The 15676-nt window shown below is 41.3% G+C and overlaps 1 protein-coding gene across 1 annotated transcript in view; it reads right to left on the reverse strand.

Moving 5' to 3' along the window:
* pdzrn4 (PDZ domain containing ring finger 4) overlaps positions 1-14895 on the reverse strand; it is a 34023-nt gene extending 19128 nt beyond the window's left edge. Inside the window, exon 1 of the mRNA XM_019260322.2 lies at positions 14400-14895. Coding sequence (XP_019115867.2) covers positions 14400-14468 — 69 coding nt within the window. The 5' untranslated portion in view covers positions 14469-14895. The remainder of the gene's footprint in view (positions 1-14399) is intronic.
* Positions 14896-15676: the final 781 nt, after the last annotated feature.

Consider the following 15676-nt stretch of genomic DNA (forward strand, 5'->3'; position numbering starts at 1 on the left):
ACCCTATACATCAGTACTACATTGCATATGCCTAAATCGGAGTCCAAATGCAAAATCTGGACCTCAGGTAATTCTCCTGAGTCTGCCAGTTTCTTCAGATTTTAAAAGATTCACTTCAGGAATAGAAAAACCCTGACTCAACGTTAAAAGTGTATAAGGAGTTAGTGAGATTTCACCTCTGCTTTGCATTTTAGCCAGGCTTGTTCGTCTTTCCCAATCAGCAACTGTTCATTATGCATTGTAATGCTCTGCTGTTTTACATTTCTGTATCGCACCAATTAATCAAAGTGACAAGGTATTTAATGAGAGGCAATTAGAGTGTTAACCAAAATGCAAATCAGATGGAGAGAGAGTGCAGAAGGGCGTGCGAGAGATATGTGTTTGTGTTGGTAGTGGTGGCAGCTAGGTGTGTGTGTGTGTGTGTGTGTGTGTGTGTGTATGTGTGTGTGTGTGTGTGTGTGTGATAAGCTATGGCAACGGGTTCAAGGAGATTTAATTTGGGACCCTTATACATGGACTCGAGTTCTGCTTTTCCTGCCTGCGTTTAGGTGCTCATCTGCACCCATGATTGCATCTATTTCCACGCCTGCTATTGTGTGTACAAGTTGTAATGAGTGTCCTTGATAGTTTTTCACAGACATGGGCTCTTGCACAACAGGCAAAAACAACCAATTAGTTCTGCATGGAGGGAGGACTGCATGACAACATGGATGTCGGGACAGATGTTAAGTAGCCAGCTCAGGTCAATCCCTTTCTACATCACGCAGTGTCTGTGTGCAGAAGATTAGACTGTTTTCTGTAGGAAAAGCTCTTCACAGTGTTGGCTTGTTTTAGCTTTTAGATGTTGTTGTTTTAGATGCTTCAGAGCATTAAAAATGGTTTTACAGCAACAGCAGAGACCAGTGCTTCCCGCATGTCCCTGTTCAATAATGTCTGCTAAACGTACCAGGCTGGTGTACTGTCCTTCAAACTGGTTTTCCTGCATCCAAACCCCTCATCATGAAGCATCTGCACTGCTGAAGTGTCCTTCAACAAGATTGACTTTGCTGCTCTACAGCTGATCACGCTGTTACCTCTCTATGGAGAGATAAAACAAAGAAATCGCCTCATGTATTTTCCAGAATCACTTCAGACAATCTTCCACAGATATATAGTGCCATTTTGCACAAATAACCCCATTAAAACATGAAATGTCACTCAATTGTTCTCCGTAAAATCAAGGGTAGGATCAATGCTTTACATTTCATAAGCTGTGTCGACATTTATGTTAGTCAGGCAAGCAACAAAATGAACTAAACATACATAGCATCTGTATTTTTTAGGAATGCAGGCAAGACAAACAGGCAATGAAACATATAGTGATAGATAGATAGATAGATAGATAGATAGATAGATAGATAGAAATTAAATTAAAATTAAAGTGCAGCAGCAGCATTACACAAAGTGACAACAAAAAATAAAAATATACTATAAAGCAAACTATACATAATAAAATATCAAAGGTATATACAGAAAGCTACCTGTGTAAGGCATTTTGTTAGCGAGGTAGCAAGCATTGAACAACAGCTAATGCTAGTAAACATTAGTCGGAATCCCTCTGTCAATTTAAATATCATATTAATTGATTTTAATTGCCTTAATTTATCATATCCAGACATTCAGAGCTGAACCGCAGGTTGTTCTATCAGTCTGTGATATGCTAGCTAACGTTAGCTTGACAGTAGCATCAATTTAGATGATACTATTTTCAGGTTTAATTGTCAGATATGGCAGTTTGTCATCATTATCATGAGTGGGAAACTGCTTATCAATCGCTACATTTAATTCCACTCTTGAATGTAATGATAAGCATAATGAAAAAGTAATTTCAGGCGTCCCAGTAATGTAGTAATTATCACTAAATGCGCACTACAGTAAATTGGTCTGGTTGTCAATGTGTCACGGCAAAATCCTATTAGTTAAGGTGGACACCTTAAAGAAGCAACAAAAATCAATGTTTATTTTTTAACTTTCATGGTAGCATGTGTATTTATATTTCTCTTAAAATGACTCGGGTTTTTGATCTAATCGTATCACTTTTATTTCTCTCACTCTCTTTTATGCGGGGTGTTTTTTCTTTGTCTTGCTGTCACGGTGTTTCTTTCTCTTTTTGTCTGTCATTGTCACTGTAAGTCAGCCCATTTCATTGAGATTCACTTGGTAAAAAGGCTGTATTTTGCCAAAGCACTCTAAAAGCAGACAGCACATTTCTTTCTGTTTCTACCTATGTGTTTTTGTGTGTGTGTCTCAAGGGTTTTCTCCTCTCTCGCTCTTCACATGTCTATCTTTCCCAACCCCACCGTAACATCATCAGCGGTAGAAACACGCACACAGACATCAGAGACTGTTGACTTGTGACTGTCATTCCAAGCAGCCATTTCTGATGTAAGTGGGGGGAAATCAAAGGTTATCATCCGTCAGTGAACGCATTAAGAACCATCTCATTTCCTGCTCTTTGTACCACTTCCATATTCAAGGCGGGCTTCCTTTCAATTAGGCTTCATGAATACAGCTACTTCCCAGTGGTAAAACCTTGGAATGAAACATGATTTGTCTTGTATTCTGTTTTTTGGAATTACAATGTGAGTATTTTTATCTTATTCATAAGACAACCACAACAGCATGTGTGCTAGTGATAATTTCAAAGAAAAAAACAACCTCCCACTACGGTAATCTAAAAAATTTGAATTCCAGTTAATTTATACCTCAGTTACTATTAGATAAAATGAACCTAATGTCAAAAGTCAAAAAGTTTAATCCACAATCTTATTCTTATTCAGTCTTATTATTATAAGAAAACTGCCAGATTACAGTAAAAGTTACTGTAATCTGGCAGTTTTCTTCATTGTCTCTCATAAAATGACTAATGCCTTCTGTCTGGTGGGCTCATACATCATGGCAGGGCCAATGTGTCTGTGTTTAACTAATAGGCTCTGTGTCCTCAAGCAGCCACGGATTGCACGGGTTATGACAAACTGCATCAACAAGACATTCATTACCCTCAACATCCTAGCAACCAAATCACAATTACCGCGATCCACGAGTAAGCATCCAGCCCCGCTGCCACACTCTTATTCCTCTCACACCATGTCGCCAATGCATAAATTAGCCTTCTTTTGTCACATTGGGGGGTTGGCGGGTTGAGAATTAGCTCAGTTTGTTTTGTTCGTGATGAGACAGGGTGCACTGATGGGAGATGACTGCAAAACTTCCTTACTGACAAATCAATTGAAGTCACTATAATTTTCACTCTGCGTGCGTCTGTACATGAATGTGTTTGTGTGTCTGGGGAATAACCAAATGTGTACCTTTTACGCATGCATGCTTGTGTTTGTGTCTGTGTGTGTGTGTGTGTGTGCAACCATGCACATATTTGTCTTGACTGACTAATGTACTTGGCCTGCGCTGTACTAGGACTCTATTGTTGCACTGTGTCCTCCCCACAGTCATTAGATCGCCATTAATCTCTCATCTGCCATTAAAACAACAGCCAGTGAGCTGGGCTGAACAATACAGTGGCCCTTCCTCCAGCCCCTTGACACATACTAGCAATGAGTTTGAATTAGGCTCTCGGGGGTCACCGATTAGACCCTCATAATTCATCCAGACGGTTGAGTTCACAAAGAGGTTATGTGTTACTCCTCTATATGGAAAAGCTGAACGACATACATTCTCCATCCAGGCGTGTTATATTCTTGTTCTGTATGTAGCTTAAAAAACAAGACCGGTGATATTCTATATTATTATAATCATCAAATCCCATTAAAAGACTACAACCCACAATTAATTAACCGTACCAACAAGTGTAGTCGGCCTGATATTGCTAATTTCTCTGTGCCACAGACCTCTAAGTGAAAAAAAAAAAGTCAATGAGCCACCATGTGACATATTCTCTCATGACCAACAGCCTGTGTGCTAACAAAAAAGTGCAGTGCCCAGCTGTCTTTTGGAAATGATTAGGCCTTTCAGCAAAATGAAATGATCTATTTGTGATTTTCTTCAGCAGGAAACGGAGTTGAGTGCCACAGACAGGATGGAGAAAACACTAGAAGATGGATTTATTGGTTTGTTGATAATAAGAAAATGAAGAAAAATGCAAGCCTTTCAAAAAAGCATATTTTTCTACAAAAAGATGAAATCAGGCCAGTGGATAATGGTAGACTTAATAAAATGACATCAAAATGTTGATGTGAAAACATTATTTATTCAATGCTTTTTTGGGGGGAATAAAAACAAGTGTTTTAGCACAGCAATTAATGCTGACTTTTAGACGTGACAGTGGCTCTTTCAAGATCCCATTCAGTTTCTGCTGCCCATGTTTTCATTGTTTTGGATCTAAGCAACCGCAGTGCTGCGGGTGAACCATATGGATGAGCTTGCAGGGGCATAACAGTGTCACAAACATGCAAACACCATTAAAGAGACAATGCTGACTGAATACATCAGTAGGAAATTGGCACAACTTGCCTTGCTTGAAACATGCTCTATATTTGAACATTATCAAGTTCAAAATGTTCTTTCTTTTTAATTTATTTTTTGAATTAAGACAGAACTATAAAGGGGATATATATCAGACACTGTTTTGAGTTAACCTTACAGTACTTTCATAAATCAGTGGGATAATAATCATCTTATATTAAAAACTGTTAAATTCAGGAGACCTCCTTATTGAATGCAGTCTTGCTATGAATCTTTGTTATTCACATTAGCACAGATTTAGTTGAAGGCATAAAGAGCCAGCTCTGGATGCAGGGGCATAATTAGCAAAACATGCTAAAGCATGGAAAGTGAAAACATTTTACTGGAGAAATAAAAAATGTATGTCCTGCTTTTTGCATAAAATTAAGTCGTTGTTTTTTTTAACCATCTTTTCCCTCCTCCCACCAAATCTTTGCCTTTTTCATTTTAAAGTGATGCATGTTTATGCTCACAGGAAGCACCTAACCCATTAGCATTATTCATAACATGAAGCTTCCCCAGTCCGCCCTTTGGTGGAGAAGAAAAACGACTTCACACTCCACTAACTGTGAGCGAGCGAGAAGAGCTCTTCCTGCGATGAAAAATACATTCATCCAAAAAACATGGTTAGTTAAGTAAGAAACACATGGCAGTGCAATTTAGACTTCATTCAACCCGCCTCAATCAAGACTTTGACTGTACGCCTACTATATGACTGAGTGAATGGCTAATCACATCCGCCACCAATGTAGTATCAGTCGAATGATGATTAGTGACTGGGTTTGGATCATTTTCAGACTGTATCACAGATTGACTCTTTAAATCAATTGTTTCTCAAAATGGGTCACAGGCCTAATTTGCGGAAGTCTCCGTCTAACAAGGCCACGAAACATGTTGTAGTAATGATGACTGATTAAGAATGTATGAAGCCAAGAAGATAGAACTGATTTTTAACCTTCCGTGGCCCACTTCTGATGTTTTTGAAGGGAAATATTCAACCACTAGGCCAACCCGAGGAAATGCATTTCTTTTATGAACTGAATTTCTTTTTCTTTCAATAGCATCTGCATCTACACAGCATGCAAACTCTAGTCTCCAAAAATAAAAGTCAGATATGCTAGACACCCACCACCACTCAGATCCCTGGAATACTTGGCTTATTAACTCTGGTACTCTTTGGACAACCGTAAGAGGATAGGAAGACGCCATCATGAGAAAAACACCAGCAGTGGTTGTGTTTAAATGGTTAAAATGACCAACTGACATTGAAGGATGGTTGGTTTGGTAAAGTTTGCAACTTTGAAACACAAGTTTGGTGTTTGGATTACATTTTCTATCTATAGTCATTGTTGGTTTCTTATAAAGCAAGACCACAATCTTTGCCAAGCATTTCCGGTTCATCCTGATCTTGGAAAAAAGTCCTTTTGCTCGTTCCAATACAAAGTCAAGACTTAACTGTCAACCTAAACCTTTAAGCCAACATGGACGTGTTTTTTTTTTTAAAACAAAACACCGAACCACAATCTTTCCGAGTAGTTTTGTGGCTAAAATTCAGTTTTGAGAGATGTCTGGGGAAAAACGTTCCAATGAGTCATTTTTCCAAAAGTCATTTGAAACATTTTTTGAAGGCACAGTCAAGCAAAGTAATTTTACTCAAAGGTGCCGTCAGATCAGGAAAGGCATAAATGGGTCACGCAGTGTTGGATCCTTCTTTAAAGTTTCCTCTTCTTTTGACAAAATACATATCTCTGGAGAGTCTCTGCTTGAACAGTTCTAGACAAAGTGATTTTTCTTTAGACATTTCTGCACTTTAGGGAAAACACCCTACCCTATGGAGCTGGAACACAAGAGGATGAGCAGATGATATCCCTTGACCAACATTTGTAAAATTCTCAACCAACAGATTTTCTTTTAGTTTTTAGTTCTTTAATTTACATGCCTCTCAATTCTCTAAAATGTAAGTGCTGCTGGAATCTGCATTCACAATTCATATTTCACAAATCAGACAAGATTTAATGAAACTGCACCACAGAAGAGAAAATCTAATACATTTCTACAAACTAACAACATCAACAACAACAACAACAAAGACCCATCCGTAGTGTTTTGGCCACTCTCCATCCTGAGGGCATTTCCCATATCAACACAAGGCTTATGGTTACACCCCGCTCTAAATGTAATCATCCCCCCCTACTGTGCAGATGGTTTAGTGTTATTCTATCTGTAACTGGACTCGATGCCAGGCACTGAGTGGGCTTAATGACTCCTGAACCCAAGTTGGTTAAGTGGGAATCTGACACTAGCACCCTGCTGTAACCCAATCTCCCTTTAGACCACCTGGACCCAGGATCCACCCCATGGGTTCAAACATATACTTGGCAGTGGCAGTACAGACGCACATTTGCATTTTTAAGCATTTAGTTTAAACAGCTTCGTCAAGACACATGCTGAATGCAGAATTATTTTTGCTTTGGCTATAGAGCAGATTTCATGTTGGCTGTCAGAGAAAAACATCATCACTGACATTGCGAGCAACTAGCTGGAAATGTTCATGACTTAGAGCCACTATTCTTTCAAAACAGTTGAAAGTCTGTCCCGAATGATTATGTGTGATGGAGAAATTCTTGGCAGAGAGAAAGAAGAGAAGGGTGGTTTCCCTTTGTAGTATAACTGGTATTTGGTCTCAGATGAGAATTGTTTCTCCGCTGCCAAAAAACTCATCCAAAGATCTAACTGAGAGAAACTGTATGCTAATACGAAAGACATTAGAGGTTTTTATGTCTCAGAAGTAATGATTTTAGCATATCTATGGGACTCTTTTGTGCAGGTTTCATGTGTATGTGTGCATTTTTGTAGCGGCGTGTAGCAACAAATGCCTGCAACATATTCATAACATCTCCAGATGGTTCATCATAACATCTGTCTAACCTGACAAAACATAGCCTGCAGCGTGCGGCCATAAGGTGTATTATTGGGTTATTCTGGCACAAGGTTGTCTTCAAACCATATAACAGTCAACGGCTGACAGCATACACACTGAGCGAAGACAAAATGAGTGTCTCTGACAGACAGACAAACTGTCGCCGTGTCTTCCATCACTATATTTTTCATTCCAGGATTTTTGCAACATGCAGAGAAAATCTGTGGCACCTCAGAGGGTGGGGTCATGTGAAAGTGTATTAATGAGTCGGATAGACAGACAGTGACAAACAGGCAGAAAGAAAGACAGGGGCAGTGAAATGGAACGGACTTGAAACAGTGTCTGGCGACTGATAAGTGATGGAAGGAGGAGGAGGTGGGAGAGACTTTCTGTTTAGGAAAGGGCGGGGTTAAGAAGGGTGAAAAATATCAGAAGAATGAGGGGATTTAAAGGACTTATTGATGTCGCGCACCTTGTCTTTACTCGTTCTGGTTCTACTGCTACTGTACAACCTTCCCCTTTTTTCGACTTCTTTCTCCTCCTCGACCTCTCCATTGCTCTCTCACCCATCTCCCTACCTCCTATCATCTTGGCCAGGCCACTTGGCCAATTGGTGAGAATGGTAATCAGCCAGAGGCTGATAACAACTGATAAGTCCTCTTGTCGGGTGCTAAGAGCTTGAATGACATTTTTACACAGTCGTAAAAAAGGAAAACACGCAGTAAAGCTGATAAATGGATGGAGGCTGTGTGATTTCTCTTCTGTGTGCTACATGAATGTACACAGTATGTGCAAATAGGCATATCTACCCTTTTACCGTTGCAATGTAGCTGTGTGCATCATGCATGCATCCATTGCCTCATCTAGAGGGGGGGGACAGGAGGTGGAGTGAGGACTGTCACTGCCCACAGAAAGGGCTTTCATCCTGGGCTTATCAGAGTCAACGCAGGGGGAGATCGTTGGCTGCTGGAGCGAAACGGCGACTATTGCCGTTCCCCCATCATTGCCGGACCAGTCTTCTCCGGACTTTGTGATCGCCCCCCCCTCCCCGATTGCAAACAGCCAGATACACAAAGAGAGGCTGAAAGGCCGTCAACGTACAGAGTGACCAGCTTTCTGTCATTATCGTTGTCACTCACTCCCACACACACACACACACTGCAAGGAAACACACAATTCATTTACAGGATAGTCAAAAACACAATCAATCTATTGCAAATGTTTCCACACACAACAACACCAGGGTGCTGTTTCCCGTATTAACCTGGCATTAACCTGATGCTGAATAATCACCCATTTCTTGTTTCCATTTTTGGCGGGCGACCAGACGACGTTCTACCCACGGCGCAGTTGACGAGGCCATATGCACCCCTAAATCATGTGGTATTATCACCATGCTGTGCTCCAACGAGCAACTATAACCATGATGGAAGACACCAGATGATCTGTGTTCAGCAGCAGAGTTCATTTCCATAATGCTAGATTAACATTTTTAGGCAGAATAAAACATCACCTAAGTTCATTATTTAGTACCTCCGAGCTGTGAAAGTGCAATTGTTCCATTTTTTGAAGTCATTTCTTATTTTTAAACTATAGCTGTCATATTTTGTAATGAGAAGTACAGCACATACAGTAAAATGAGAACGATCACCGGATTTGAATGCACGTACAGACGTGCGTATTGAGAAATCTGAGCATTTAGAAACTAAATGATGCTACATTGCCGGGATAGTAGTTTGATTACAGTATGCAATACAAAACAAAAGTATGTGTGTATGTGTATGTGAGGCTAGAGACTTGTCAAGTGGAGCTGCATTCACAGGTGAAAAGGTCAAATTCACTGACCTGCGCAGACAGGAAGACATCTTGTTTGGTCCAAAAAAAAAAAAATGCATGAAAAAGTGGAAAGGTCACTTCATTCAGTACTTTCTGAAAAAGCTCAAAATCCCATCAGAGAGACAGAGACAGGCAGAAAGGAAAGAAAGCAGTGAGATCAGGGCCAGTGTTGTGCCTCTATGATAAGTGGACAGCTGGTGAATCCGGTTGATACTACCTCTATTCATCTGCAGCACATTTTATGACCCAAACACGTCATTCTGAGTTGAGATCTGGGAGCAGAAGATCATGTTAATGACTACTCCCTGAATCCCAGACTTCTCTGTCATGCCTGCTCACTTTTTATTTTGCTTTTGCTGCATGATAACTGTAGTCAGGTGCTTTTTCCATTTCTACTCGATTTTCTGCTCTGAGAACCTCCCTCGCCCCTGAAACCTCTCCGGCCAGTGTGTAACTGATAGCACAGACATATTTCACATCCTTATCTGGATGAAATCATGATCCAGGTCTGAGGTGACCATATGGAGGTGACGGCTGTGTGGGTCTGACCACAGCTTCCCCTGCTCTGTGTGGCACTCTCTGGAAACCATAGGTGGTGGCGGGATGAAGGGGTGTCTGTCTAGCCCCTTCCATGCTGTCTAACAGGGTGGACATGTGGCACAGCATCTGTCTCTGGAGGAAAGGCCCACACCAAAGATTGGCCGAGGTCAGAGCCGTACACACCCATGTATGTACAAACGGGGTAAATATTATATATTATTATATTATATTTATAAGAAAGTACATAAAATGTACTTAAATACACTGAAATATGATATATATAGTCTACCACAAGTCCAATATAGTCCAGAAAATGACATTTTTATCCAATTGCAGAGCCTTTTAACAAGCACAACACAATGAAATTACCCAGATTTGACTAAACTGCACTCACTCATGCTTTTATTTGGTTAAAATATGAATTAATCAGGGTTTCTTTCAAACATTTAAACAAGAATGCAAGGGAGGATTACACACAGGGCAGTTAGTGGCTGTTGTATACTGTAGGTACAGGCTGTGTAGTATTGTTGTGCGACACAAGAATGCTGAATTTGGTACAACTAAAAGGACAAAACACATGCGTCCTGTGAGACTCTGGAGGCCAGAGGCTGTGGGACAATTTAACACTGCCACAAGCAAAATACATGGAATGGCAATTGCTACAGCCAGAAAGGAGCCCCACGGTGTGAGTGCACACACACACACACACAAAATCACAAATGAAACGTTGAATGTAAATGGTCTGACGAGAGCCATAAATCTCTTGGTGGCCGCTGGGCAGCTGGGGTCGGGCAGCCAGCAGTCCTGTCAGAATAGCGCAGCTGTGTGAACACAGATAGCCACTGTGGTGTAGGAGACACCGAGGCAGGCCTGCAGGCTGAAAACTAGAATTGGCCTCTGTTACCATTTCAAAATGAAAGGTGCTGCATTTACATCTGGCTCAAACATTACATATACATTTTTGGCTTTTTGGTGTTGTGTCATTGTTTCATTGACAAAAACATTTTTAAAATCATGCCAAAAGTGACTATAGTTAGTCAGAGTGTGACACAGCAAAATTAATCTGTGGGTCTTTGCGAAATATTGGGTTTTAGAAGCTCGGCCATGTAGTGACTACTTGCGGGACTATTTACCAAATTAGCCACTAACGTGCCAGCCAGCCGAAACCATGCTTAGTCACAATAGCTTTCCTGTTTCCGCTGTACTGTCCTGTTTACCCCGCCCTGGAACTTTGTTATCAGGGTTGTATATATTTTATTTAATCAGAAGTATTATTAAAGCAGGAAAGAGAACATGCTTGTTAGCCCAATCGCTAACAGCACCCATTTCGCACAGTTTATTAACTCCTGTCTCATAATCGCCTGCAAACCATTTTCTTCTTTGGAGCTTTTTAGACTCCCGCAGAGGTGAGAAAACAGGATGGCGCAACACAGCTAATAAGGTGTGATAGCTTCCTCCATTTCAGAGTCCCAGCACTGTCAAGACAGCTTGCCATTGTATGGCGGTGAAAATGTATGTGTCAACGTTCAAGGAAATTAAACTTGATGTGAGAAATTTTAATTGACATTTGACATAGAATTTACATCAAATGTTGTACAGGAGCTGGACAAGATAGGTGTTCCCTTATTGTGATCAGCAGCGATATAAATTTACCCATGTATGTGAAAAGAAAGTCAAAAATATCAAACTGAGTCCCTCAAATGTCTCAAAGCTCTAACAAGAAATCACACTGGTCAAGGCTTACTGGCCAGAACAAAAGGGAGTGAGAGACACACAATATCAGCAAAGGATTATAGGACAAATGGGAGTTAAAGTTCACCTAATGTTCCGGTCCAGTGTGTGCACCTGTTTTATCCCTACTTTAGGTATAGTAGAGTATCAGCATCTTTTAGTTTTCCACTGGTATAACGAGCAGGTGTTGTCCTATTGTGTAGCACCGTTGGAAGCAGAACAGAACAAAAACACTTTTGGAATCTGTAGTGTTGTGTGTGCCAAAGTAAAATGAGAGGCGAGGTACAGATTGCTGAGAGAGAGAGAAAGACAGAGGGGGTGGAGAAACACTAGTGAAGGTTATAGAGAAGGCGAAAGTAGGAAAAGGGAAGGAGAAGAAATGAGTCTGGGATGATAAAAGAGAAAAGAGACAGGGAGATTGTCGAGGAGTCTCCGTGGATTTGCAGAATCCCTTCAGCCTCGAGTTTCGGGACAAAGTCACACTGACACACTTACTGCCTAGTGAGCTCTCTTTCTTTCTCTCCATCTTTCTTTCTAGCCTTCTTTCTCGCGGGTAATGAGAACTGTAGGTGTTCACTGACTGTCACATAAACATCACACAGCGTTTAACGCACACCTACACACACATACACACACACACAACATTCTTGGATGTCTGCCACAGTGCTGGGACACCTACAGTGTAATGCGGAAATCAGAAGAAACCATAAGGGTCATTTTTATGTTATTTCCAGCCAATCTCCTTGCAAACACCATGCTTTATGGTACGATCATACATCTGTTGTTATGTTATGCCAAATGAAAATTGCCTGAGCCACAGCTGATATATAGCCTTATATCTTCTTGTGGTGCTATGTGTGAATGTCTAGATAAACCAGGAGTTCCATCCAGCATGAGCATTACACGTGTTATTTTAGATTCCAAACTTAAAGGAATAGTTAGACGTTCTTTATTGTCGAGAGACAAACAAGAAGAATGATATTACACATGTCTGTATGGTAAATATGTAAGTGGAGCCAATAGCTGGTTAACTACATTAGCATAGAAGACTGGAGACACGTGGGAAAGCTTAACAGTCAATGTTTTTTTCTACGGATTTAACAAATTAAGATATGTGACATCTAGAGATGCTGTTTGGTGGCATTTGTTTCCCTTGGACACAGCCAGGTTCCACCTCTGTCCTGAACTAAGCTAAGCTCTTGTTACATTTTTTACTGTACAGACATGACAAACTACTCCGTTAAACAATATTAATCATTATAACTCTCTCAGCCATATCCACGTCCCTAAATAGCTCAGCAGATTAAGGGACGATACTCATCCCTTTGTTCTGGCCAGTTTATTCAGTTCACCTTAACAATACGAAGGGAGCTTTGATGACCTTCTAAGGTTTCCTTTAACTGACATGGCTAATTTTCTTGCACACCAGCCAGGCAGACAACACATCTACCATCTCATTAAAGCATGGAGGCATTCAGTCAGACAGCGTAATGAGCTTGAGACGGCAGCAGTGTGAATAACATCCATGAAAGATGCGTCTTGCAGCTTTGGAAGGTTGGGTAGGGATAATTATTTTACAGAGCCGATAACAAAAAAAAACAAACCATCAACAATAGACTGACTTATTGGACACAGTAAGAGTTTATTTCCCACTAGTACACACTGAACTTCAAACTGCACACTTTGGATGGTAGTGTACAATACCGGTATACAAAGCCAACAAAGTATTCAACTGTTCAGTCCTATTATGCCGTATCCAGTTTCCCTGCTGTCTGTAACCATGTAAGATACTAAATGATGAATGAATCCTTGCTGCTGCTGCTGGCTTCATATTCGCCTGTACTCTACTTGACAACAGAGCAAACCGAAAGCACGTGTTTCCCCACTATCAGCTCCTCACATATAACCATATCGCTGCTGTAAAATCCATGTACCTACACATCATGTGTCCACGTTTCTCTGAACTATAAAATGAAACCTGTTTTCCAAAAGCAACCACAGTGTTTTCCTCTATTTCTAAAAGAAATGTATTCTGATAGGTGTTTTTCAGTAGATTCACACTTCCTATCTAATCTACACATTCCAACCAAGCCCTGTAAGATGACAAGTTAAACATTCACAGTGTTTTACTGCTCATAATGACAATATGATTGTTTGTGGAGAATGTATGGATTTGTCAGTCAAAAGATGCATCTTGTTTTTAAATGCTCATTGCAGAAATCTTATGAACACAAGAGCCAGGTGTCAATGAACTCATTCAGTGCATATTTTAGAAATAATTTAGATTTTAAAAGGTATTAAGATCGCAGAGGCTGAAGAGCAATGACAAGAGCAATGTGAAAACCTTCATATCAAGTCAGAAAAGAAAAAAACAAGTCCAGTTCTGACAAACAACAGAGAGGAAAACAGCAGAACACATTTGTTGGTTGTTCTTTGAACTGTACTGCTGCTAGACAGTCGCAGGCAGAGGCAGATGTGATGAATTCCCCTGGAGCCAGCGCGGGAAAAAGAGCTGAACTTGTTCTCACATCTCCGGCTGCTGAGGAAAAATAACTAGCTGCACTCACTTTGATGGAGAGAGGAATACATACACACACTGGCTTTCTGCCTGGCTGCTTGGAAGTAACTCATTTTTTTTATTATTTTTCTTGTCCCACTCCCATTTTTTCTCCTGGTTTTTCCACACTTGAAGAAAAAAAAAAACAGCCACCCTCAAAATGACTCTTCTTGTTATCTTGTCTCACTTTTTCCTTTCCTGCTCATCAATTTCTTTCATGCGCTAAATCACCACTGCCTCCGCTGTCGTTAAGTTTATCATGCTGATGATGACTCCCACCATCGAATCCTCTCTCTTTCTCCTTCAGGTCTCACTTACCTGTGCAATCTCATACAGCAGTTTGTAGTGTTCCTCCCGTTTCTGCAAGGTGCACAAATTGCAGCCCATTCTAGTTGTCAGGGAAACAGTGCCGAGTGCCCCGCTGGAGTGTGTGTGCTGTCTGCGGTGTGTGTGAGAGCTCTCCCTGGGGCGAAACACACTCGGGCTCCTCTTCCTTGGCTCCCCCACACCTCTTTCTCATCCGTGTATCCTCAGAGATCCCTTCTATTCGCTCCCAGCACAGGAAACACACACACACACTCACACACGTGTATATGCTCACTGCTGTAGTAGAGGTTGTGGGTGTAGTTCCTCCAGTGTGTGTGTGTTTGTGGGGAGTGTATCAGTGGTAAGATGAGTAAAAGCACCTTGCTTCTCTTTCCCTCTTGCCTGTCACTCCTTCCCCTGATTCTCACTTGCATGCCTACATACACTCCCTCCTCTCTGTCCACCACCTCCTCTTCTCAGTGTGAGCACACACTCGTACGCACACACACTTTTGGCTCATGGAGACACACCTCCTCCTGTGGCAGGCTGCCTACACATGCCTGCTCCTACTCTGGCTCATGAATAGATGTCGTCCTCATTGGCTGTTTAAGGAAAAGGGGGCTGGGAGAAGAGGGAGGGGACTGGGTCTTATCTTGGGCAGATTTAGTATCTGAACATCAGTGTTGTTGCTTGCAGGCGAAGTGAAGGACGTGCTGCATGAGTGTTTGTGTTTGTATGTGTGTGCCTGGGCTAGTAGCTGCATGTGTGTTATCTGTGTGCACACATTCCACAAACATGCAAAAAAAAAAACAGATCTCTACTTCAATGCAAAAAAAAAAAAGTCAAACAGGAGTCAAAATGTCATCCCAGCAGTTAATCAAGTTACTGGGAGGGCTATTTGTCCATGCACACATTCGACAACTGGATTTGGCATGGAAATCAATCTCATTTGGATTCAATCAGATAGCCTTTTGCACTCAGTACAATGGTCGGAGGAGTGGTGTTTAGAGGCTCCCATAGATTTACAGTCAGAGCGCGATAGTCACCAAACAGATGCTCCCTCTCTCTCTGCCGGCAGTTAGGCAAGGGCAACGGACTGGGCTGACATGCACAGGAAGAAACACAGACTACTATTGATTGGCTTCAAATTAGCTTCCAGCCCAACTGGCCCCTCTCCACAGGGGTGAGGGGACAGAGGCGTAGTGAAGGAAAGAGAGAGTGATTGAAAGAGGAGAGGATGGAAGAGATGCTCCGAAGATAAATTGAAAGAGCAGTGATGGTATTACAAA

Source organism: Larimichthys crocea, chromosome XX, assembly GCF_000972845.2.
Source record: "Larimichthys crocea isolate SSNF chromosome XX, L_crocea_2.0, whole genome shotgun sequence".
NCBI classification, from domain to species: domain Eukaryota; kingdom Metazoa; phylum Chordata; class Actinopteri; family Sciaenidae; genus Larimichthys; species Larimichthys crocea.